The following is a 23,269-nucleotide window of genomic DNA, read 5'->3' as shown; positions in this document are numbered from 1 at the left end:
ACTTAAAGTCTTTTGTAAAGATCAAAAGCTCTAAGCATCCTCATAGTCTTTGTTTTTCAGTTTTTAAGGTGAAACCAGTTCTTGGATGTAATGCCATCCCTCTAACGTAGCTCATTTTGATGTACTGTCTTTTACAGATTCAGAGTAACACAAGCTTGAATGTCAGACATTTGCCAAAAAAAAAAAAAAAAAAAAGTTAATGAAGAACATGTGAGGTTGAGGAAACTTTCAGAGCAGGGCCCAAAGGCCAAGAGAAGGTTTCCTCCCAGGGAGCTGGCTGAGCTCTGCCATGAGCGCTACGGTCTCGGTTGCCACTAACCTTTTCAGTTGGGAACAGTATTTACGCTAGTGCCCTTCCTGTGCCCATCACGGGATGGGCCTCTTGAACACGCCCCGTGTGTTGTGCTGTGCATGCCTCGTTTGGCTAATTTTCTCAAGGTTTGCTCCAGCTCCAGCCCACCAAGCCTAGTGAGCAGGTTGGAGGCGATTCTGTTGATAAGAGGAGTTTGTACGATCATGCCTTAACTGCTGCTCTCTCCTTATTCAGATCAGGCTCAGACCAGCCAGAGGTACTGCTGACTTCCAGGAGCCACAAACAAACTGGTGCCATTGTGCCATAGAGATTTGTCAAGAGTGTTGACTCTTGAGTCTAATGAGAACCAAAGTGTCAATATTAATCCCTCTTAATGCAGCTGGTTTAGCAGAAACTGTAAGTTCTTTATGCTCGCGCTGAAGCACTGGTGCTCTTTTCTTTCCCTGACATTACACCTTTAGCAAAGCTTTGAAGTATCTTGGTTTGAAAGCTTTTATGTTCTTCAGGATTTCTAGGAGCTGAGCCTGATCTGTCAGGCCCATTACTTGTGAAGGAGCTGTAGAAATGGTGCAGGCTGAGCCATAGTGATGGCTGAGGCTGAACAAGTTTCACAGTTCATTTCAGATAAGCACTCAAGTTTGGCTTGTCTCTGCAGCTCCTTAGGCTTTCTCTGTCAGCCTTCTCTGGTAGCAAATAAAAATTTCTTCCTGGGTGTGCTTTAGGCTTTTCTGGTTGGTGGCACCCAGAAATTTCAGCTTAAAGTTTGGCTGAAGAGTCCAGGTAGCTTTCATTGAGTGCAGGATGTGTGGGACCAAGTCCTATGCACACACCAGCTGTGGGGGAGAAGCGCACTTGGGACCTCAGTGCCACCAAGAGCTGAGGATGACTGAAGGTCCACGGTATATGACTTGCTGGATCTTATTTTGCAAGCTTATTTCCTCAATCTCTGGTGTGATTTCTTTTAGGGCTTTACTTAACCTCCCCCTTTAACCTTCAGAGAGTTTTAATGAAGTCCATATGTCCTTCTCTTTCGTTCCCCTGGGGCCTAGGCTGAAAGCCCAAAGTTTGTGATAGGAGAGTTTGACACGGGGGTCAGCAAGAGTGGGGTCACGGCTAACTCGTTTGCTCGGGTTGTCTTTGCTCCCCTTCAGATGCCAGTCACATATTGAAGGGCCTCCTTGTGTATTACAGAGAGTTTGGCCGATCGAGGGTGTGCTGGAGAGTGTGAGCGGGCCAGTGAATTTCCAGCATCACTTGCAGTTTTCCTTCTCCCAGCGCAGCGAAGCATTGCTGGAGGTCTGGCTTTGGCTTAATGGGCTGATGCCGGAATAAGAGCGTTCTTTATTGCAGGTTTTATTGAGTTCAGTGCACGGGGGTGTCAGCCCTGGGAAGGCTGTGCATGCAGGGGTTTGTAGATGCTTCCTGTTTATAGATATGCTGTTTATATTGAACATACCCCAGGTTTCTGCTCACTGCTGGGTTCTGCTCCAGCAAAGGGCAGAGCAGCAGCTGGGAAAACTGAGTAATTTGCAAAGGCAGCTGCGTGGTCCCACAGGAGCTATTAGTGCCCTTGGTGGGACTCTTGATGCTTGGACTGACTGTTTGCCTGTATCCACACACACGGAGTTCTCATAGCGCCAGGTACTAAAACATCAGTGCTTCACTCTTTTCTTTTCTTTTTTTTTTTTTTTTTTTTCTTTTTTTTTTCTTTTTTTTTCTTTTTTTTGGGGGGTGGGAGGGTAGGGATGAAAGGATGACTTTGGCATCTTTTTTCAAAGCAGCAGTTCATTGGTCTCCTTTTGATCCTGAAGCACTTACCACCACTCCTGTCCTTTTGAGCTTATTCACCCTAGTGCTGCCACGCGAAAGACCCTTTGGTGCTGTGACGGGGCTGGGGGCACTGTAAAGGGGGATGAAGACATGGGGTCGGTTCTTTATGTTGTGTGCGAGACCTGCAGAAACTTGGCAGCAGATGGAGATTTCTGTGCAGATTGCTTTGCTGCCGAGGAAGATGTGTAAGTAACGAGGTCGCTCAGGTTTTAACCTTCGCCCAGTGTAAACCTGCAACCTAAGTCGTTGTCTCAGATGTTTCCTTTTTGTAAATGCCCTTTCCTGGTGTTTTGGCTGCCTTTTAGGATTTCTCCTCATACCAAAACCTCTTTTCCCTTGATTCACAGGCTCACCTTTACACAAGCAGGGTACCACCTCCACCACCAGCGCTGAGAAGTCGGGTTCAAAGGTTGCCGAGGTGGGCGATGATTTCCTGGGAGACTTTGTGGTGGGCGAACGTGTCTGGGTAAATGGAGTGAAGCCAGGTGTGATCCAGTATCTTGGGGAGACGCAATTTGCTCCGGGCCAGTGGGCAGGGGTCGTTCTGGATGACCCGGTGGGTAAGAATGACGGCTCTGTCGGTGGAGTACGTTACTTTGAATGCCAGCCGCTGCAGGGGATTTTTACGCGACCGTCCAAGCTGACGCGGCAGCCGGTGGCCGAGGGCTCGGGGAGCGACGCCCCCTCCGTGGACTCCCTGACGGCTCAGAACTTGTCACTGCACTCGGGGACGGCCACGCCACCTCTCTCCACTCGCGTCATCCCCCTGCGGGAGAGCGTCCTGAACAGCGCCATGAAGACGGGCAACGAGTCTGGATCTAACCTCTCGGACAGTGGGTCTGTGAAAAAAGGGGAGAAGGACTTACGGCTTGGAGATCGCGTGCTGGTGAGTTGATCGTGGGGTCCCCTAGAAAGGCGAAGGACAAGAATTTGTCCCCTCCCAAAGTGTTCCTGGTCAGGCTCAGGACAAGGCAAAAGGAGGACAGAGTTGGTCATGAGGTGTGGGACAGAGCGTGGTCTTAGAAGGGGACGCCTGGACCAAGCAGGCGTTGAACTTCTGCATTACTGTTATTTGGGATGCTGTGTCTTCTGGACTTGTCCCTCTCTTTTTCACATTGATGCAAGAGAACATATTCCAGAGTGTTTCTTGTATTGGAGAAGTCCTGAGCAGTAGAATGACATCAGAGAGAGCAACTCAAACATGAGAGGGAAATAGAAGAAAAATCATTTATTATTATTTTCTAATCCAGTGATACTCTCCATAATGGTGTTTACTGGGCCTTTCGAGGAATTTGCAGCAGAATGTCTTGTTGCATGTGGTCGTACATACTCTGCAAGTATTTGCAAGAATCTCTCCTAGCTGGTCACTCCCCTTTTGGTGCTTCAGTTTTTATATGTTGGATATGACACTAACTCCTTTCCTGTACAGAAAGGAACTTGCAATTATCTTTATAAAAGGGCAGGACTCTGGGAGAGATCACTGTACTGATGGATGGGTTGTCCACATCTGATATCTGTTGTTGTTTTCATTATCTAGAATAGAGTACCTGATGACTTTAAGCCAAAATGCCACACTTGTGCTAAAAATGACTTACTGGAAGTTTGCCCTCAAGCTTGTCACCATTTGCGTCCTAGCAAAGGAGTAGTGCTTTCAGTGGAGGTGGAGAAGGAAAAGAAATATATCCAAAACATGGAAAAACAGTTTAGTTTTGCAGTTCTGTGAAAGAGAGGTTAGTTTTGTTTAGTGTGTATGATACATACTGTGATATCAAATATTGGAAGAGCCAAGCGTTTGAGCACAGATCTCTTGTAACTGTATCCCCAGTAATATCCCTGGATCTAAAAGATAAAGGTGACTGACCGACAGCGATGACAGGTTGTAGAGGGTTGGTCTTTGCGCATCCTGGGCAATCTGGCTCCTGTTTAAAGTTAGCTGTGGAGCGTTTCCTTTTTGGGGCACCTGGTTCCAATACCAATAGTGGTAGTAGGGAAGTGTAGACAGACTTGCCGTGTGGTTAATAACGGGGGTTTGGTAAAACTTGGCTCCACAGCCGATGTGAATTGGGAGGAGTGCGTGCAGGAGGGTGTCAGAGGCAGTCTCAAATGTCCTTTGTGGTCTTGGAGAGCGGGTTTTTCTGCTGGCGATAGCAGCAACCCTGCGCAGGCTGCGGCTCAAGCTGATGGAGTTGATTCCTTTGCTCTCTGCAGCCCCATGGGGACCATGGGCAGCTGGGCCACGTTAGAGCAGCCCTAGGTGGCTGGGGAGCACCAAGCGGCTGTGACAGACCACACGTGTCTTCTGAGTCAAAACTTCACGTGGCACAATCTGCTCTGAGGATTTCAGGATCTATTGTCCCCAAATGTCAGGCACCTCTGGCATTACAAATACACTTTCGAAGCTAGCAATGCACTTGCACACCAAAACGCTGTTGGGTTGTCCAATACTTTTCATCTTATTTAAATGAAATTTAAAACAATTTGAAGTTTGTTCATTTTCAGAGGAAAAAGAGTGAAGATGGGTTCTGCTTGTGCCCACTGGATATGACAGTAAATCTAGTGCGAACACATGGGCTTGTAGACCTAGCTGTAGAGGCAAGACAGTTTTATATTCTCAAATTTTCCCCAAAATGTGCATTTCATTCTGTATCACAGCAGGAGCTGACAGCTGCTCAAGGATTTGTCACTTGTCTGTCTTCTTCCTGACTTCGCCAGAGGCTGCCACTCTTCCCTCTCCATCCCTACTGTCAGCAAAGCTGCTGCTGTCCCTGCTGGTCCCAGGGGCAGGGGTGGGCAGGGAAAGGTGGCAGAGACATTCTCTGTTCACACATGCACTGATGCTTCATGTTGATGTGTTAAAGCAGCCACACGTGGGGGAAAATGGACCTGGGGAATCTGTCCTCCTTTGATCAGTTTATTTGTTCGCTCCCATTTTCTCCTCTGCCTGTTGCAGGGAGTGGGGAGAGTGCTCAGGTGAGAACTTCCCGTTTTAGGAGCAGCAGTTGTAGAAGGTAAACTGCAAAATGTAAAATCTACAGTAAACTTGGCTCTGTTCTTTCTGAACCAGTCAGGCAATGGAATAGCATTCTCCAGGCTTAATTGTTTAACTCCTCTCTTCTCCTGACTGTAAGCTCACCGAGGCAGGGTCTGTCCACTTAATACGCTGCTTACCTCAGCAGGGCCCACACAGATTGAGATTTCAGCATACCCATGCAATACAAACTGTTAGCATCTCTCCCCTTGGCTTCTGTTGAGTTGGTTTCTGGGGTTTGGGGGTGGTTTTGGTTGTTTGTTTGTTTGTTTTTAATGAAGGTGAATCCTTAAAAGCCCTCCCTCCCTGCCTGCTAATTTATCCACCCCAGATGTTTATAAGATAAAATTTGTGCTATGATTTGTTAGTGTAATAAATAGCTCCAGAAGAGCGAATCTGGAATGAGCTCAGCATCTCACTGGCTCTGGCAGGAATGCTCAGCTTACAGAAACATCAGGAATTGTTTGCATGCAGTGGTAGAGGTCCAGGAAAGGAACAGATAATGAAAACAAGAAGAAATAATTTGCTGTTATGGTTCAGTAACATGTGCTTGGCTTGGCAGATGGCTTTTTTTAGTAATGGAGATGTCAGCTCATCATGTTTGGTGTTTGCATACATAAACAATAATTCTGGGTTAACCTGAGTTGCCTCAAATGCCCTGAGTAAATCTTTGCTCTTGTCCTCTATGGATTGGTACAGTTTTAGTTGTCTTTATTACTCTTAGTCCGTGCTTTTCTGAAAGATTATCTTTTTATCCGAGAATGGCTTTTAGGCAGATGGGATCCACCAAAGGCTTTTCAAGTGAGGGAGGACGTGTGTTTTCTGTGGCTGCTCGGTGGATGGAGCACAAGGTTGCAGGGGTCCCTTCCAGGTCTGTAAGACAGACACCTGGCTGCTCTGCGTTCTGGTCGTTTCCTGCTAGTGGTTTTCTTTAACTTCATTAAAGTCCATTATAGCTTGAAGACATTTTTGCTTTTCAATGACTTTGTTCTGAGACCCTTTCTGACTCTAGCAGTTGCGAAAAGTGACTTTTAGCTTTCCATTAGAAGAATTAGATAATATTTGCCTTTGGCACTTTCTAACTCGGACTTTTTCCCAGAGATGCAAAAATTGCATTAAAGAGATGAAAACCCCACCCTAATATTGTAGAACTCGTCTCTTGAAGTCTGGCAAATGAAAGTGGAACAATTAACCTTTGCTTTAGTAAGAATGGAGCTTCCCAAAGCATGATAATCGCTGGAGTGCTGCTGTTAATGTGAGGGCTGGCTTGTTGCCTTTCTCCAGGGAAAGAAGAGATGGAAACAGAGCAATGGAGCAGTTGAGCATTTTCTGCTTGGGAGGAATCTCTGCTGTTGTTTTCGCCTAAGAAAATGTAGTTTATATGCTTTGGGGGGAGGCTTTCTCAGCAGCTGAACTCATTCCACCCTAGATGTGGTTGCTTTCTTAAGAAGGGTGGGAAGGAGGTGGCTGTTCTCTATGTCAGTCTAAATAAAAAATAATTAAAAAAAAAAAATTCCTCTTAACAGAGGTATTCTGCCCTTCAGCCATCCTTCTGTCCCCTAACTGGGATTGCACTCTTCAGTACTGAAATGTAGTAATAAACAAGACTATTTAAGGGCCAGGTTCTATCCCAGTGGCTGATTGACTCTGTTGCTGTGGGGTGTTGCCCCAGGTACCCTTCGGATGGATTCTAGGTTTGTGATTTTGCTAGAACTTGTAGGCGGCCAAAACCAGAATAGATGCTGGAATAGCAGAAGCAGCACTAGCAGGGGGATTCTGATGGAGCGGCGCATCGGCTGACGGACGGGCAGGACTGCAGCAGCGGCCTGGCTAGGCTGGTGGAAATAGATTCTGGGCTCCCCCCTGAGCGTGTGATTTTAATCATTTTCTCCTCTGTATGCTGCAAAGTGTTTTTGCCTGCGGTGTGTTGCAACCTCTGGCTCCTGGCAAATGACAGAAAATTCTCATGAATAAACTAATCATGTCCTTTTCTTTAGCATCCCCCCTGCACGCCCCCGCCCCAACCCTGCTCTGCCAGTCTGAAGCTGCAGAAAGCCTTTAACCACCTGAGTGAAAAATCATTTCCATTAGAAGCTCCCCTGCGAGGAGAATTGCAGCCTAAGCCCTTCTCCTTGGGCAGAGACAACTACTTGCTCTGCTGCTGCCAGCTTGCTTTGAGCTATTTCAGTGCCTGAGACTGAAGCCTTGGTGCTGCGAAGGCACGTGAGGTGCTACGAAGGAAGGATTTGTGCTCTTTATTTTCCTGGTTAACCGTCAGCGCTCTCCCAGCTTTCTGGGGTCTTAGAGGTGCAGCAATGCTCCTCTATGGGCTTTACAGACGAACAATCACAAGACTTATTTCCTTATTGCAAACCAGGCAGTAAAGAAAGAAGGATTCTGTTCTGTAGTTCTACCAAGGTAGTATTTTCAGGGAAAGTGTTTTTAGTATTTTGTTGCCTGCTTTCAGCTCGGTCCATAAGGAGACCAGCAATTGCTGTGTGATGACTGGAGAGCGTAGCCGTACGGCAGAGTCCAAGACCTTGCATGGGAGCGTGGGAATGACAGATCTCTGTCCCTATGGAGGTTTGTGACGGGCAGTGGGAAGTGCAGTCTTCCATTTGTTTGCAGGATTCAAGAGACAGGAAAACATCTGGGTCTCCTAGTCCAAGCTCTTTCCTCACCATAAAAGATTGTTGCCCTTGTGTGGTGTGAAATACAGCGTAACTGCTGCTGTCACAGGAGCAAGTGTTCCCTGTCACTGCAATGAAACTAAGAGGAAATAAATAGCCCAAAGCAACCGCCCTGCCCCGCTGCCACATTAACCCTTTGAGGCTTTTTGTGCACGCACACACCCTCCTAACCATTCATTTGGGCTGATGCATTGGCCAGTCCTTGTCTTCTGTGTGCAACATCTGTCATTAAATAGGAGTTGTAAGTGGCCTGTGGTGGAGCAAACTGTATTATTAACATGGGCAGACTTTGTATCAGAGACAGCCTCAGGAGGGTATGCTGTAATTCTAGGCTTTCCTCTTACACCACATCCCTAGGACGTTATTTTTTCACTGGTGCCTGAAAGATAAATGTGCACAAATGTCTTGCATCAGCAGCGCTGTCAGACTCGTCCCTGTGCAACGCTGACTTGTGCTGTGGGGATGGGAAGGCACAAAGATAAGTGGTTGGATTAAAAGAAACTATAAAAATTCCTGTAACTTCACATAGGAAGGACTGTCCTGTAATTCCCAGCTGTGTCTTTCTCCTCTCACCCTAAAAGCCAGTTCTGGCATTCACAGATGACATAGTGAGTATCTGGTCAGATGAAACTGCTGATGGTTGGATGCCACCTGAAGTAAGTTGTATTTACAGACAACCCTGACAACAAGCCAGATCTCCACCTTACCACCAGCTTGCTGAACGCTGTCCCTGGCTGTCAGCTGGGACACAGCCCCAGTAAGTGATGGCAATGCATTTCCCATAGGTATGCGCGTTTACCTCCTTGTACTTACAGATCATTATTTCATGTGATCTGTCATGGCTGGACCCACACCCCCATGCTGCTGCAAAAAGCACCCTCTGTAAATCAAGTCTTGTACAATAATCTTCTGCCATCAATGCCTGGAAGAGCTAAATTATGTGTGGTGGGAAAACACAGCTTCTGCCTCTCTCAGCTTGGGTGGAAATAGGCTCCTTGTCTCAGTGGACGAGTGTAGGGGGAAAAAAAACCAAACTTTTTTCCCCAAGGGAAAGGATGGCTGCTTCAGTTTTCACGCTGGATACAGCCTGCAGCTACAGCTCAAACTGGAGCAAGCAGCACTTGTCCAATAAAGGTAAGCTCCAATTTCTTGTTAGTATCATCCAATAACAGTGTAGAGTAAGCTTATGTGCTGCACATTAAAAGTAGTTGAAGGTCCTCAGAGTAAAGAAAGTGTCCTGTGTCTGCCCTTTCCCCACAGTCCCTTTCCTTTCTCTTCCCACAGGCGGGCAGTAGGAGAGTTTCATGGCTCCGCCAGGACCCAGCATGAGACACGGTGAACCCTGCAGAGGAGGCATGTCAGTGTGCTGTACTGGGGCATTCGTTGTTCCCACCTTGACCCTCTGGTCAGCAGCACTGTCTTGTGGACACGCTTTGGAAAGCAGCTGAGAAAATAAATTTAGATGAGTAAATTAGACCTTTAAGCAGGCAGCACAGCATCATCTCCGTGGTTTCTGCCTGGGGATATGCTCAAGCAGGCGTCTGCAGCCATTGCTGACCCCTGAACAGGGCATGACATGGTGGGGAACAGTCCCTGTTGGCCTGAATGACACTTACAATTTTATTTTTCTTTTCTCTCTGAGCAGTTGTGGTGGGTTGACCCTGGCTGGACACCAGGTGCCCACCAAAGCCGCTCTATCACTCCCCTCCTCAGCTGGACAGGGGAGAGAAAATACAACGAAAGGCTCGTGGGTCAAGATAAGGACAGGGAGAGATCTCTCGGCAATTACCGTCACGGGCAAAACAGACTCGACTTGGGGAAATTAGTTTAATTTATTACCAATCAAATCAGAGTAGGATAATGAAAAATAAAACCATATCTTAAAAACACCTTCCCCCCACCCCTCCCTTCTTCCCGGGCTCAACTTCACTCCCGAATTCTCTGCCTCCTCCCCCGCCAGCAGCGCAGGGGGACGGGGAATGGGGGTTGCGGTCAGCTCATCACACGTTGTCTCTGCCGCTCCTTCCTCCTCAGGGGGAGGGCTCCTCACACTCTTCCCCTGCTCCAGCGTGGGGTCCCTCCCATGGCAGACAGTCCTCCACGGACTTCTCCAATGTGAGTCCTTCCCACGGGCTGCAGTTCTTTGTGAACTGCTCCAGCGTGGGTCCCTTCCACGGGGTGCAGTCCCTCAGGAACAGGCTGCTCCAGCGTGGGTCCCCCGCGGGGTCACAAGCCCTGCCAGCAAACCTGCTCCAGCCTGGGCTCCTCTCTGCACGGGGCCACAGGTCCTGCCAGGAGCCTGCTCCAGCGCGGGCTTCCCACGGGGTCCCAGCCTCCTTCGGGCATCCCCCTGCTCCGGCGTGGGGTCCTCCACGGGCTGCGGGTGGAGATCTGCTCCACCGTGGACCTCCATGGGCTGCAGGGGGACAGCCTGCCTCACCATGGTCTTCCCCACGGGCTGCAGGGGAATCTCTGCTCCGGCGCCTGGAGCACCTCCTCCCCCTCCTTCTTCCCTGACCTCGGTGTCTGCAGGGTTCTTTCTCTCACATCTTCTCAATCCTCTCTCCGGCTGCAGTTACTACTCTCCGTAACTTCTTTTCCCTTTCTTAAATCTGTTATCCCAGCGGCACTACCACCGTCGCTGATGGGCTCGGCCTTGGCCAGCGGCGGGTCCATCTTGGAGCCGGCTGGCATTGGCTCTTGGCCATAGGGGCAGCTTCTGGCAGCTTCTCACAGAAGCCACCCCTGTAGCCCCCCTGCTACCAAAACCTTGCCACGCAAACCCAATGCAGCAGTATTGGAGTGTATTGCGAGCAGTGCATTGCCCACAGGCCCTGGGCTGAGGACAGCTGTTAAGAGGTTCTTGCTGAGAGCAAGAAACTGCGGTGGGGTGAGCAGGGAGGACGTAAGGGGAAAAGAGCAAACGCAGGCTGGAAGGGAGTCTGACTTGCAGCAGCCAAATTGAGAGATGGCCTGCTGCTAATTTGGTAAATTGTTTAAATGATATATTAGCAGCTCCAATGAAGACAGTGTCTGGAAGGATTAGCATCATTGTCTTTTCAGCCCTGGGTTACTGGTCTGGATCCAATTTTGTCATTTTGATGAGAAAACCATAGTAAAACATGATGTCAGTGATACTACAGTTAGCAGGGAAGGCGTGTGGATGTCCTTCTATGAGCGCACATTGCTTTTCAGACTCACCAATTAGGACACAGACCTGTTAAATATTCCTGGCTTCATTTTGTTGTGAAGGTCAAGCCCAAGACTGTCTCTTGAGACTATTGAAGATCTTTCGTTGAGGAAAGGCCAGGTCAGGAAGATGGTCTTTAGTCAAAGGCATGAAAAAGGCATTGGAGCTGAGGCAGAGAACTTCAGTCTGGAGCTCAGCTTTCCAAGAGATCAGAGGCGTGTGGCTCAGGGTGCTTGAATCCAGCTGGAGAGGATGGAACACCATGAGCTTGTTTAAGGTTAATCATAAGTGTTTTTACCTGAAGCAGAGAAACTTGGAACATTGATGCTGGTCAAAATACCCTCCAAAACAATATATCACTATGTCAATATTGTTTCCGTTTTTTGGAGCTTCAATAAAGAGCTGGTTTTAGCTGCTTTTTGGTTGGTTTGGGGTTTTTTTTCCAAAATCAACTATAACTAAAAACAATAATACTTTATATTTGGTAAAATCCCATTCTCTTGGACTTGAATAATCTCAGTAATAGTTTTGGTACGGTAACTGTTAAAGGCTTCTCAGAAAAGCTTTGGGTGTTTTGTTCATTTTTGAATGAAACTTGTCAACTATAAAAGCCATGGCATGTCCGAACTGCTGGGGTGTAGCTGAGCTCGCTGGCAGCCTTGTTAACTCTCTGCTCTCTCGTGCTTTAGCAGAGACAGGTTGCCCTGTCCAGTCTGTCTTTGCTTAGCTCCAGACACTCGGCAAGTTGAAGGTGTGATTGTGGCTCTGATTAACGTGCCAGGCTGAGAGATGCGGACACGATTTCTGTAGATAAACTCGTGACTGAGGGTGGCAGTGATGCCAATGGCAGGCTGAGATGTTCATGGGATGGAAATCCTCTGGTCTCTAGTGTGATGATGGCAGTCGGTTAGTGCAGTAGGCGCCATCCACGCTCGGCTGTCTTTCACGCCTGGATTGTGGAGCATGGTATCAAAGCTAGGCGTGGGCAGAAGGGGCGGCTGTGAGCTACCATGAGTTATGCTATGCAATTGCTAACCTCCCTGGCTTTCCCTAAAAGCTGCCGTTTATTCTCCTTCCAAGGCGATACCTCTGATTTATTGAAGGGTCTGATAGAAACAAACGCTTCTGTTTTGATGAGGCTGTTTCGTGTGCTGATACGACCTGCCAGCTGGCTTTTTCCAAAATGCATTATTTATTTTAGCAGCATTAGCAGATTATCAGGGCTGAATAAATCTGCATGTCTGAGTCAGATGAATTTTCTGGGCTCTCCATCCATAAGAGTTTCTGTGTGCCTGCCAAAAGATAGGAAGCTCAATGAGAGGGTCGAGCACTGGCATGTGAGCGTGACAGCTCGATATTGGCTTCCGACTGTACTGCCAGCCCTGTCGGGATGCGGGGAGCCCAGGCTGTTGGAGAGCAGATGTGTTCATTCTGGCTTGGGGAGAAGATAATGCTGTATGGCGAGGGTGTATTTTATAGAAAAGATGGCAGAATAATTAATGCTTGAAAGAGCAAATAAAATACATTGCTTTGGAAGCAGAGAATCACATTGCCTTTTGGGGCAGTCGTAGACCTGGCCTGCGCTTAACATCTTCACTGATGTATGGCTTTCGGGCAGGAACGTGACCTGCTCTCTTACTGTGCAGTTTTGGTATTGGCATAGTTAGTTAATGTGTGTATTAAGTCAATAGGGCTAGTTATTTTCTCTCCAGTTTGGAAACAGCTTTCTCAAAATAAGTAATATCTATGAGGATGTAATTGAGCGGTCCTAATGTTTGTGTGGGCGGAGGAGAGTGCCCCGGAATAACATGGTAAGAGTCACGCTGATGGAGGGAGCTCATCAGGTTTTTAAGGTGTTTACACGAGGCTCTGTGGAGTCGGGATCATGTGGCTTGGTAAAGGAAATGTGGCTTAATATCTGTAATTAAAACTCAATAAAAATAAAATTGAGGGAGCTTACCAGCAATGGTAAGTTCCTATAAATGACATTAAGATGAATTACACCTATATTGAGTTCAACCTGCAGCTAAAGAAATGTATTAGAATGGCATTCAATCATTGCATTAATAATAAGAGGCTAAATCTGTATAAACTCAAATAAATCAAAAAGGGGACTGCCATTTGACTGTGAGTGATAGGTAAAGAATTTTACTGCAACTGTTCAAATCTGTAACTTGCCAAGTACCTAATACTGAAAATGAATCATCTTTTTACTCCTGGACGCAGTATAGGACCAGGAAACTTTCTTGTGATACTTTTTCCTGCTGGCAAATATTTTCCTCCTTCCTATAGCAAAGAACAACATCAACAAAGGTTTTTCCATAAGCAGCACTTTGAATCCCTAGTGAGAGAAATTACAGAAGACTAACTCAAGCTGCGTGCTGCAGCGCAGCCTCCCAGGACTTGAGGTAGGACCCAGACTTCAGAGCTGTGTTCCCCAGTCCATTCAGGTGCAGTTATTTTTAGGCTGGGAAAACTCTTTCTCCTTTGCATAAGCAATTTTCAGAATTTTTAGGGTTCAGAATTGGTCAATCTGTAACATCCCTACCCTGGAATACACAATCTGGAGATTTCTGCATTTGACTATCACTGTTTTCTGTAGGAGAATATTACTCTGTTGATACTTGTTTATGTAAAATTTAGTATTAAGAAAATTAATGCCCACCAGTCATTCAAGATAGAGCTGCAAATTTAATTTTAAATGTGTTTTTTTTTTTACGCTTTCTTCCTTGAACCTAGGCTTTAGCAGAGATAGGCTAAAAAAGGTTTAAATCATATGCTGATTTCCTCGAAGTACGAACCTTTAGAAGAACCCTCCTACTTTTCCATCTGTCTTTCCTCAGCACAAGTATCTCAGCAAACCTGTAGGAGCTTCCAGTGCAAAGGCAGAGGCAGGTGCTGCTCAGTGAAATGTGCTCTCATAGCAGTGATCAAAACACAGCTTCATACATTCCTGACTTACGCTCTCCTAGAGTCTACTCAGCATGCTGAAAGCTTTAAGTGTACATATAGGAGCAAGAGGTGTGATTTATATTTATTTCTCCACAGAGGGGAAAAAAATCTGTGCTAGTGGAAGCCTAGCAGTGAGATGAGACCCTTTCCCATGCAGCACGCTAGTGCCGTGAATTGATGTAGAATGTGTAGATAAAAGTGGAGTGTGTTTTCTGTACAAAACACCTCTATTTTGAGAGGTTTGCTGGGAGGGCTGTTCGCTACGTCCTAGCAAACCCTGCGTGGGGACAAGCTGAAGAGTGATGAGTGCCTTCCTGGCTCAGCTTGTCCCTTTGATGTCCTGTCCCAGTATTGCTCAGAACTGCTGGCTGAAAGAGCACAGGACTGAAACCCCGTTAGTGCAGATCTTGTTTCTTTACAGAAGGCAGGTATAAGTGCGCTTGGAGGGCTTAAACTCCTTCATGGCCTCACAAGTAACTTTGCGCAATTAGGTGACGCCTTGAAATATGTTTTCATTATATTTGTTCTGACATCTTCCAGGCAGGCCCAAAAGTGGGAGTTTGTCAACTTGCTTGTAGTTATTGGGGAGACATCTTTAGTGCCAGGAGAACTTGATATGAAAACCAGCTGTTCTGGTTTCATTAGATCTGAAACAGAAAATACTGATGTCTTTTTTCCCCGCCGTCCTCTCTCCATAACTGTCCCAGCCTCAGTCGCCTTGTGGCAGTGCCGGCGCTGCCGTCTCTAACCCTCAGCATCTTATCTCCAACAGGTTGGTGGGACAAAGACAGGAGTTGTGCGCTACGTGGGAGAGACGGATTTTGCCAAAGGCGAGTGGTGTGGTGTGGAGCTGGATGAACCCCTGGGGAAGAACGACGGGGCGGTTGCTGGTACAAGGTACTGTGCGCTCTCAAACCCAGCCTGGGGCATGTAGGGTCCTACACCCTTCCGAGGGTGCCTGGGGGTCAAATGCCATTTGGACCTGGGAGGAAGAGTTAGGGCTGTGTTTGGCTGGACGTTGCGGGCTGGGAGGAAGAGTCCAGTTTTGAGCCTTGTAGGCTTTGGGATAGTTTTGCAGGGAGATCAATAGGAACGTCATCACTGGGGCATTTTAAAGCAGGATCAGATAACGTCTGTGAAGAACTAACCTGAGTGGCTTCAGGAAACAGGAGAGAGTAGGGAGAGAAGATAAACTTATAGTGGGATTTAAGTTTTGCTAGAAATTGATTCTGTGATTGTATTAGCTGTGCTTTCTACTACACATTCCCTTCATAAACTTTCTTCTTGCACTGTATCTATAATTCGCCCTGTCAGAACTACAGAAGATAAAGATTTGACTCTGTTTTTTCCTCAGCTTAGTGTTATTTGTTCTTTTCTTTCTGGGGACAAATTTCCAAAGATCTGAAAGAACAATTGGTGGTCATTGTCTGTCCTTGTACTAATTCTGTAGTGTGACAGCTGTCTGCTGATTGATCTTACCACCTCTGACTCCATAGGCACCTCCACTATTTTCTTTTTTAAAAAAGCCCTTGTTTAGTATCTATAAAACTAGGCAGGGACATCTCGCAGGCTTGCTGGGAAGCTGTTTCTGTTCACGTGGAAGTTAAGTAAGGGAATGACCTCCAGCCTCAGATCTTGAGCTTGGGGACGTTCAAATCTGAGTTACACAGCAGCACTTTGACCCTGCTTCAAATACAAGTGGAACTGATTCCTTGTCCTTCACAAGTTCCTTTAGTGGGAAATACTGTTGATTTCTTGGAGCTTCTTAAGGGAATCTTGCATTAGAGGTGAGACGGAGCTTTGAAACTGAGGAGCTGAGAGTTCCTCCCTTAGATCTCAGATTCTGTGATAAAGGTTTCTTGTGTTGGGTCGGTCTCGCTTTGTCCAGCAGCCATGTGTTTTCATTTAAAATAAGAGAAATGCTGCCTTGTTCAATGTCAGGACAAGAAAGCAGTAAATGATTGGCGGCAGATGGCTGAGTTCTAGCCTATTCTCAAAAGAAAAGAACCGGGATGGTAGAGAATAAGTCACGGAGTGAATCGAAGTCCCTGCTTTCTTTATCATACAATACAAATTATCCCTGAGCTTAATCTTCAGGGTACTCAGAAATGATTTATTGTCTCTGTGCATGTGGAAGGTGTGGAAGGCAGATGTGAGTGTACGGGTGCTCTCTCTGCCTCTCGTCCTCACACCTCTGTTGCTGTGTTTTGAAAATCCAACTTTTGGAAGTACTCTGTCTTCTGAAACTGCTACATCTTGGCTGAGGTTGTTACGGTATGTGCCCTGTCTGCAAGGCTTCTCCTTTGCTTCACTCTTTATCAAGAGCAGGAAAAATTGAGCTCCACAGCAGGGATCGGGGAGCAGGAGTGAATTAAGAGGCTTGGATTAAACAGGGGAGATTGAGGGAAGTCTATAAGGCATCCCTGCCCCTTGCATCCAGGCTGATTTTGCAGATGATCTAGCAGTAATGGATGCTAGCCGATACAGCAGTAGTACACATGGCCTCTCCAGCTGAAGGGCACTCTGTCCACCAAGGATCTGGCTGCAGATTTGCAGCATTGCCCTGTTTGTCCTTTGAGCCTTCATCCAACCTGCTGATTTTCTTATAGCATGTGCTGATTTCAACAGCAGTGTTTTGGAGGAGAAGCCAACATAGTAAAACCGACTCCCTTGGTGCATGCAGGCACCCCTCAGCCAGTCTTCCCCATGTTTGCCATGGCCACACGGGATTCCTGGTACTGCCCTGAGCTTGTCCTGCCAGAATCAGTCTGGGCGGAGACCGTCCAGGACTCTGGAGTCTCTCTGCTTTGGTGGTTGTTGCCATCTAGTGAGCATCCTTGGCCTGGCTGCCCGAGACCAGCGCTTGCTGCCGCAGTAGCAGTCTGCTACAAAAGGAGAATTGAGTCCAAAGAGCTGACTCTGAGACAGTGGAGGCGGGTGGCAGTAGGAGAGGCAACGTGTGGGCAAACGAGCGAGCAAAGGACGTTGTAACCATCTTTGCTGCCATGGGCAACCCCAGATGAGTTGGCGGTGAATTGGCTGAAATTCAGAGGTCGCTCTGATTTTCCTGCAGGTTCAGGAAGGGGCTCCAGGTCTGGATGCGCATCAAGGGAAGGTTGAAGGGCCGGGGTTTCCCGAGCACCTTGCGGCTCTCTGGTGGAGGCTGCCTGCAGGCTGTGGTTCAGTAGCGGTGCCCGAGAGGACAGGATATCAAAGTGGTGAGCCCCACTCCGTACATCGGATGGGTGCTGCTGAGATGCTGAGGTTTGCTGCAGCTGCTTTCCTGTCTGCACAGGAGGCTAGAAAGGTGCTGGTGTGGTTTTTTTGGTTTCTTATCCACAAAGCCAAGCAAGTTCCACTTACTAATCTCTGGTATATTAACCTTTACCTGCTTATTTTACTGTTCTTCCTTCTCTGCCTCTGCTCCTATGCCTACTAAACTGCTCATACCTTTGCTTTTGCATAGTCTGAAACATGTCAGCCTTGGACACTGAAGATTTTTTTAATCTATTTCAAAATTTCCTGTGCTGTTTCCCACCTGCAGTTTGCATTGCCATCACAACACCACTTTTCTTCCCTGTTTCTTTTCTGTCATGTGAGTATAGAGCTCCTTAGCACTCAGTGAGAGTAGCTCTTGGTTTTCAAGCAGATTTTTTTTTTTTCCTGCCAAGTGTTCTGGACCCAATTCCTGCTTCTGAACTATAAAAGTTAATTGCAACCACTTCCAGTCTGGACTAAAAGAAAATGAGCAGACATAGTGATGCAAGTTTGGACTTGCTAAGAGCTGTCAGGGGGCTTTTGAGGGACTTAGCCTTTGGCATTGTTGTACAGCCACAAGTACCAGTCTTTGCTTAGACCAGATAGACCTGTGGAAGGGGCTATGCCATGCTGTTGGTCCGCCTGTGCCTACTGCAGTTTGAGAATATGATGCTGAGCAGGGCTTTGGCTGGTTTGCAAGAGGTCAGACTGATTTGCTTCCTTGGGTCCCTGTTCTGCAGCGAGGTCAGCCTGCGGTATGGCTGATTTTCCAAACCCAAGGGCCTGTGTTGGCAGCAAGCAGAGGAGGCTAAGTGATTTTGGGTTGTAGAGGGTTTTTTTAACGATTGTTATAGAAAAAATTGGGCTTGAGCAGATGTTTGAAAATGAATCACTTTCTCATCTGGCTGGAGATCAGGCTGTTCACCGGCCTCCCAAGCACACAGAGGTCTGCCTGTGACACAGCCGTGTGGCTGCCAGCACTTAAAAATAAAAGGGAATTGGGGAAGCAGCTGCTCGCATCTGGAGAGAGAGGACTTGTGCTAGCAAAGCTGGATTTGTGTCATTTATTCATTAGGACCTGTTTTTTATGTTAACATAGGACAGACTATTATATGGCCCAGTATTTAGTCCTAGCCTTGAGACGAAGCCTGTGAGAAAGAACTCCTAAAGGAGATGGTTTTCTGTGTTGGCTACTCCCTTGAAACAAGGGGATGCGACGGCTGGCAGTGATCTGGTTTTACTTGCTCCAGTGCAGCTGGCCAGCAACAGATAAACCCTGGCTTGAGCTGGTCGGCCCAAGCTCTGAAGGGGTTTCCAAGGTTTGACACTGTGGGTTTTGGCTCATTTGTATTCTGAAAGAGGGCTCCAGAGAGACCTAATCATCGGACTCACTGCAATTGTGGAAGACAGCTTGCACTGTAATTATCTGATCCTCCCTTTTTTATGCTTGCTTCTTTCTAAGTTTGTTTGCATGGGAACCAGTTTCTCTTTCTCTGCCACCCAGAGGAGATGGCGCACACTGGAGTTTGCTCTAATGGTATTTTTAGTTTCAAGGTTAGGAGCAGCCATTTTCCCCTTCTGTTTTGGAAAGAAAGATTTTTACCCTATAGAACACTTATACAGAGCTGTGTGATTCAGATCTTTTTATTCAACACGCTTTGCTACGTGACTTTCTTGCAAAGCAGGGTCAAGAACACACGCAGGTTTTGGGAAGGTTGGTGTGTTGGGAAGGTTGGTTTGTAAGGAAGGCGTGCATGTGCTTTCACTGTGTTTATGTACTGGGATCTTTGTGCTATCCAGGCTACCAGATGGGTCTTTACTGGCATCTCATCAAAGTGCGCAGCAACCAGTGCGTGGCAATTATCTTGGGTTTCCCTGCTTAAGCACCACAAGTGAAAACATGGAGATTGCCACTACTCTAAGTGGCAGGAAAGAAGAATAATCTTTCGCTTGCACGCAGGAAACAACGTCACAGCAAAGCACCAAGAAATGAGCTGAGGGCCGGGGTTGCGTATTGCTTAGCAATGCCATTCTGCAAGGCTTGGGTGAGATGGATGCTCGACCGCTTCTGACTTGCTGCATCCCCTGTATTACAGGTATTTTCAGTGCCCTCCCAAGTTTGGCCTCTTTGCTCCCATCCACAAGGTGATCCGGATCGGGTTCCCATCAACCAGCCCTGCCAAGGCAAAGAAGAGCAAACGAATGGCCATGGGAGTGTCTGCCTTAACCCACAGCCCCAGCAGCTCCTCCATCAGCTCCGTCAGCTCAGTGGCATCGTCTGTTGGGGGCAGGCCCAGCCGCAGCGGGTTGGTAAGTGGCTCTTTCTGCAGACTGTGCAGCCTCGGTCTGCTTCTGTGACCCAGCTCTGCAAAGCGGGAGGGTTGGGGTTTTGTTTCAGCAGCTGCACTGGGGCAGCTGCTCCTTCACTGTCAATGAGGTGAGGGGAGTGGAGTGTGGGATACTGTTACCCACCTTACAAACAGGACTCCCTCCATGGACACGAGAGTCGTAACAAACACGGAGCAATTGTGACCACTAAAGAGCCTGAACTGCTATTTGCAATGGGACAAATCTCAGCTCCACTGTCAAGAGCAGGTTTTATATAGGATCCCTGCTGAAAAATGCCGTTGCTTCTTGTCCCGCGTGGCCGTGTAGCAGTGTACTGCTGTATTGAACAGCTATGCAAAAGCTCCTACAATGATTGCATTTTACTGTGGAGGGGTGATGCTGTCCTGGATCATGTGCCTTGTGCTTTGGCAGGTACTCAAGAAGGCAGACACCAGAGCAGGCAGCAATATTATTAAAAGCTCTGACTCTGCCGTAGTGTGTGCTGCATAGCACCTGCAGTTATCTTGGCTGGGGATGAGGGTGCAGTATCCATTACTGGGAGTGGATCCGAAAAGCCCATACCAGTCTCCACTTGAGATCAGTCCTCCCAGCTGAGCTCACTGTTTGGGACTGCACCAGTGCAGGTCATCAATAAAATGTATTCAGGAAGGCAGATGATACGATACATGATAACCTTTCCTGACCCAGTTTCCACCCCACGTCCTGTCCTCTGGGAAATGGTCCTTTCACTGCAGTGTAGAAGAGCTATTGAGCTTGTGAGCAGTGTCCAGATGTTTTGCGGACTTGTTAACGCCACCTGTAGGGTCCAGAGCTGGAACTGCAGCTCTCTACAGCCTAATAAATGATCAGTAGGTGAGCTGCATTCCAGGTTTAACAGGGGACTTCAAGCTATTCTAGACTGGGAAGGACATAGCTTTACCCCTGTCTCTTTTCAACTCTTTTTCCAGCTGACAGAGACCTCCTCTCGATATGCCCGAAAAATCTCTGGCACCACAGCTCTCCAGGAGGCACTGAAGGAGAAGCAGCAGCACATCGAACAGCTACTGGCAGAGCGTGACCTGGAGCGGGCTGAGGTTGCCAAAGCCACCAGCCACATCTGTGAGGTGGAGAAAGAGATTGCCATCATGAAGGCCCAACACGAGCAGGTAGGAGGTGATACGGCTTTATCACTAGCACTCACATATCTGGCATCCTCTGAAAGTTTCAGATCATAATGTTACCCCTGTATAGCTTCCTGATGTCAAACCTGGGCTCTGAATTCCTGCCTTTTATGTGGAGACAGCTTCCTGCACGGTGGCTTAAGCTGAGGCCCTTTCCCCACTCCTGCCAGTGTCACGTGTGCTCTCCCTGCCCCGAGCCAGGAGCAGAAAAAGGGCTGTGCCAGGAAAAAAGACAGTAGATAGCTTCTGTCTGGTGGATCAATACATTTGAATGCTGAAATGCAAGTGGAGGGCAAACTTGTTCCCCTTAGCCACCCAATCTGGCCTTGGCTGTGACTGCATTGCAGTGGTTTTTTGATGCTGTCAGACACTGCTGAGAACATCAGCTCAGTTCATATGTCACTGCTTTCCTGCCAGAGAGGATGTTTTTATCACATTAATAAAGTCAAGAGATCTGTAAGGAAAACAGGCTGATCATATTAGCTTTTTTTTTTTTGCACAATCATTTGTACAAATGATATTTTATGCACTTGAATGCTTAAAGAGAGGAGTTGTGTTTGTGCTGTTCATCAATATGTGGCTCTTCAATGACTGCTGTTGCCCTAAATTCTTTGCTCATGTTTATAAACCCCAGTCAGCTACTAGGGAGCATGGACGGCACTGTATGTCTTTGTGTGGTGGGCCACACCTGCCTGTCAGAAATGCAGGAGAAATTGGCAAATCAACTGCAAGCTGACATCTTCCTTGTGTATAGTATTTTCCAGTAATTACCAGTAACAAATTAATTAACGCAAGTCTGAAATGTCTCTCTTGCTTCATGACCAGGGCTGAATTGCACCCGGTAACCTCAGACCAGATTTTCAAAACTGTTCAGGCTTCAAATTCTTAGCTCTTAATCAGAGCTGGATTCTCCAAAGGGTTCAAGTCAGAGAGGCACTGAAGCATGGATCAAATTTACAGCTGCTGGAGATTGAGCAATTTTTTTTCTTTTTGATACCTACATACTGGGCTCTCTGGAGAATTTGCCTTCTTGCCATAGCATCCTCTGATCATCAAAACCTTCTGTTCCCTTGTTCTGATCCTTTTTTAAACAACTCTGTACTTCAAACATTGTTAACTTTTGTGACTCGGGCTCTTTTTTTGCTGCAGTACGTCACGGAGGCAGAAGGAAACCTCCAGCGAGCACGAGCCTTGGTGGATGGGATGCAGAAGGAGAAGATTGAGCTGTTGAACCAGCTGGAAGAGGAGAAGAGGTAAAGCAGGAGTGGATGGGTGTGGAGGAGGTGAAGTCATGGGGGAGATGAGGCTCTTACCTGAGAACATCATTCATTGGATCTAAGGAGAGGAAAGTGACTGGGAAGTCATCTTTGGATGTCTTCCAGTACTTCAAATATGCTGTGTTTTACTCTCCTGGCCACTGTGGTCTGCCTGCATGTAGGGAAGGGATGTGCTGCTTCAGGTAACGGGAAGTTTAGAACAATTTTGCTGCAGTTGCACATCTGATGTGACTCTTGTCTAGGGTTGGGCATGCAGTACTGCGACTGCCCCCGTTTGCTGACAAACTGCTTGCTAATCACAACTGAACAGCGAAGTATTTCCAATTGGTCTTTTATGTTCCTAAGTCTTATGGCTCTTAGAGGAGACTTGATGCTGTATTCGTTCGATGGGGTTGCAGTGAGCTAATCTTTGTGATGTGAGCAGTCTCGGATTTTTTGAATATGCTCAGCTGAACCTGCCCCGCTGTTGCAATGCAACTGAAAGGCAGAAGACAAACAGCCAGCCAGGACAGCTCATACTTGGGATAGGGGCAGCTCTGTTTTGTTGCCAAAAGGAGTTTCATGATTTGACACACTTTCCTGCCAAATGCATGTAGCACTTTTTAAGAAAAAAAGACACCGTCAGCTTCCATTCCTGCTTAGGACTCTAAGTGCTGGCACTTCTGTGATGACCCTGATAAATATTTGACAGGCTGCTTGCATGTCCTAGAGCATTTGACTGTGGCAGATGTTGCACTGACAATACAATGGTGGCCAACAGTTGATCTACCGCTGCCAGGAGAAGGCCAGATGTGGCAGTGAAGTTATTGAGGGTTTTCAGCCATCTTCCCTGTTGTTCAGTTCCCGACACAAAGCAGGGAGAAGCAGCATTATTTGCCTGAAGGAACAAAGGGCTCCAGTAATATCAGTTACTCTGAGATTTGATAACCTGACCAAACGCAGGCGTGTCACTGTGTAAAATGGAATTACTCAGTAAAGGTGGGGTTAACTCATAGCAAGGATGTGGACAGTGACAAAGCCTTGCCTTCAGATGTTCTTGGCTAAGGCTACAGTATAAAATAACAGTACTGGACAATAAACAGGACTGTGCAGGTTGAGCCATCCCAGACCCCTAACCTTTCCGTACAACCTGGCTTTGCTAAAGACCACTTCTTTCCCCTCTATTTGTGATGTGCTGATCTTAAGGACATTCCTTCTGAGGAAGGGAAGTCAAACTGGAGCA

The 23,269-nt window shown here is 47.3% G+C and overlaps 1 protein-coding gene across 1 annotated transcript in view; it reads left to right on the top strand.

The window, feature by feature from the left end:
* Window positions 1–23,269, top strand: part of CLIP2 (CAP-Gly domain containing linker protein 2) — an 82,152-nt gene that overhangs the window by 35,606 nt on the left and 23,277 nt on the right. Inside the window, exons 3-7 of the mRNA XM_050908906.1 lie at window positions 2,491–3,029; window positions 14,776–14,900; window positions 19,358–19,571; window positions 20,558–20,755; window positions 21,920–22,023. Of these exons, the coding sequence (XP_050764863.1) occupies window positions 2,491–3,029; window positions 14,776–14,900; window positions 19,358–19,571; window positions 20,558–20,755; window positions 21,920–22,023 (1,180 nt within the window). The remainder of the gene's footprint in view (window positions 1–2,490; window positions 3,030–14,775; window positions 14,901–19,357; window positions 19,572–20,557; window positions 20,756–21,919; window positions 22,024–23,269) is intronic.

Source organism: Gymnogyps californianus, chromosome 20, assembly GCF_018139145.2.
Source record: "Gymnogyps californianus isolate 813 chromosome 20, ASM1813914v2, whole genome shotgun sequence".
Taxonomy (NCBI): Eukaryota; Metazoa; Chordata; class Aves; order Accipitriformes; family Cathartidae; genus Gymnogyps; species Gymnogyps californianus.
The sequence above is the reverse complement of the archived record's forward strand: the minus strand, read 5'-3'. Positions and strand labels throughout refer to the sequence as shown.